This window comes from Arachis ipaensis, chromosome B06 (assembly GCF_000816755.2).
Source record: "Arachis ipaensis cultivar K30076 chromosome B06, Araip1.1, whole genome shotgun sequence".
In the NCBI taxonomy this organism is placed as follows: domain Eukaryota; kingdom Viridiplantae; phylum Streptophyta; class Magnoliopsida; order Fabales; family Fabaceae; genus Arachis; species Arachis ipaensis.
The window spans coordinates 127,576,960-127,579,162 of record NC_029790.2 but is presented as its reverse complement, the minus strand read 5'-3'; the positions used below and the strand labels follow the sequence as shown (position 1 = coordinate 127,579,162).

The following is a 2,203-nucleotide window of genomic DNA, read 5'->3' as shown; positions in this document are numbered from 1 at the left end:
TAAATCTCTTCATTTTATAAGATTGTTTTCTCACTTCCTTAATTATGAGTTAATAGTCAAAATCGTCCCTGAAATATACCTCGATCTCCATTTTCGTCCCCGAAAGATAAAATTAATCAAATTCATCCCGAAAGATACTCTACCTGGTCACGTTCGTCCTTCCATCATGTCCATAGCTGAGTTAGCAAACGTCCGCTGATGTGGGCCGTTAACTGCCAAGGTGGCAAATGCCAAGCTATACCATGTTGCTGACCAGATAAGTCTTGTTTTAGGCGTCAAATTAGTCCTTGAAGTGGATAAACCCTAATCCCAAATTCAACGATAAAGATCAGAGCTCAGATTAGTTCCGAATCTTTCATGGCTGATATGATGAAAAAACCAGGGCTATCCAGAACAAAATTCGAAGGAAATTTCAACTTTCAGCATTTCATACATAGCCTTCAGTTAAAGTAGGTTTCTTCTCTTCTTCTTCACAGTTTTTCTTCTTATTCTTCTTTGCATCATCTTCAATTCCCAAGCCTTGCAATTCATCAATGCAAGGTTCTTCTTCACCTTCTCCACAATTTAGCTCCTTCTCCAACCACAATTTCGTCCACAACCTCCTCCACTTCGCAGCTGCTACCACCAGAGACCTTCACCTCGTCGCCACCTTCTTCGCATCCTTTCTCGACGGCACATGCTCCGGGCAGCTCGTTCTCCGGCTCGATCCCAATCACAGCATCGGAGGTTCCCTCGGCTGCGGCTGGCCACGGGTCGTTGACGCAATCTCCGGCGGTCTCATCATCGTCATCGGAGAAAATCGCGGCGGCGGACTTCACGGCAGCGGTTGCTTTAAGGAATGCTTGTTGGATGGATTCAGGCGGAAGAGCACAATCTTCGAGGCCTGCATCTTCAAGGCGCGGGGGTAGGATCTGGTGCAGTAATCCGTGTTGTTCTTTGGTTGACTCCATTGGAAAATCAGGTTCCAATTCCCAATTAGATTTCTTGTGATTTTTAAATTTTGTGAAATAAAACCCTATTTGCTAAATCTCAAGGAGAAAGTTGTGCTATATTAGGCTCCGAAATGTGGTGGTGACTTGAACCTCACTGTCTTTGGTCTAATGGCAGAAACTGTTGCCTGAAAAGATTCAATTTGGGGTGATGAACCATTAATGGCACCTGCAAGAAGCTCAGAGAAAGATATAAAAGTAGAACAATTAGGCCTTGAAGCAACTGATTTTGCCATAACTACTCTCTTAGTTTCATCAATATCCATTTTCAGTCAGTACTTTTTACAAATAGACAGTCTGCAACTTCCACTCTTCCTCAGAAATAGCAGGAATTCCTCTTGATGATGGCTTCAACTCATCCTAAGATAAGGATCACCAACCTGGAACACCTAACATTATGCCAAGTTTTAATATTAGTTCTTAATACAGAAAGAAATTTCACTATCATGATTATAAGTCTCACTCATGCTACTGTGCCTGGTAAAGATGGCCAATGTAAACAAAAGAGAAGACAAAACGGGGGTAAAGTTTGCAACGTTTGAATCTCTCTTCTGAAGACAAAACGACGACGTTTCAAGGCTAGGAGAGCCTTCTACCAAAACGGAATCGTTTTGGTTGCCACATTGGCAGTTAACGGTCCACGTCAGTGGCCGTTTGCCAACTCAGCTACGGAGATGACGGAAGGACGAACGTGACCAAGTAAGATATCTTTGGAGGACGAATTTGATTAATTTTATCTTTCGGGGACGAAAATAGAGATCGAGGTATCTTTTAGGGACGGTTTTGACTATTAACTCATTTATATTCAATCGTCCAACTGAAATTTCCAATACCATCTCTTCAACGAATTCCTTTTTTAAACTATCCACCCGATTTGGGTCCATGTTTCTCCACTGAAATCACATATTTCATCACTCAAATTCTATAATAATGCATCTTATGTTTTTATTAAGATCTATTATGTTTAATTCTTCCACATCAATATTATATGAGAATCTTCTCAATTTTTTTAAATTAAAAACATAAAATGTGATATTTAATTTTTTAATATTTTTTATATTTTATTTATGAAATATATAATAAAAAAGCATACTTTATTCCATCAGATAAAAATAAAAAAAATTGGAAAGTTTCAATCTCGTATGTAACAAAGTTTTGAAGTTATGTTCATTACTAACAATTAGTTTTTGAATACAATAATGCTCTGTATCTAT

At 39.0% G+C, this 2,203-nt stretch overlaps 1 protein-coding gene across 1 annotated transcript; it reads right to left on the bottom strand.

The window, feature by feature from the left end:
- On the bottom strand, window positions 549-950 carry LOC107647549. Its single transcript, XM_016351620.1, has one exon. It carries the CDS (start codon window positions 948-950, stop codon window positions 549-551), a length of 402 nt encoding a protein of 133 aa, XP_016207106.1.

Excerpts from the sequence above, each read along its gene's own strand:
- LOC107647549 (XM_016351620.1), bottom strand. The coding sequence starts at position 950 with ATGGAGTCAACCAAAGAACAACACGGATTACTGCACCAGATCCTACCC.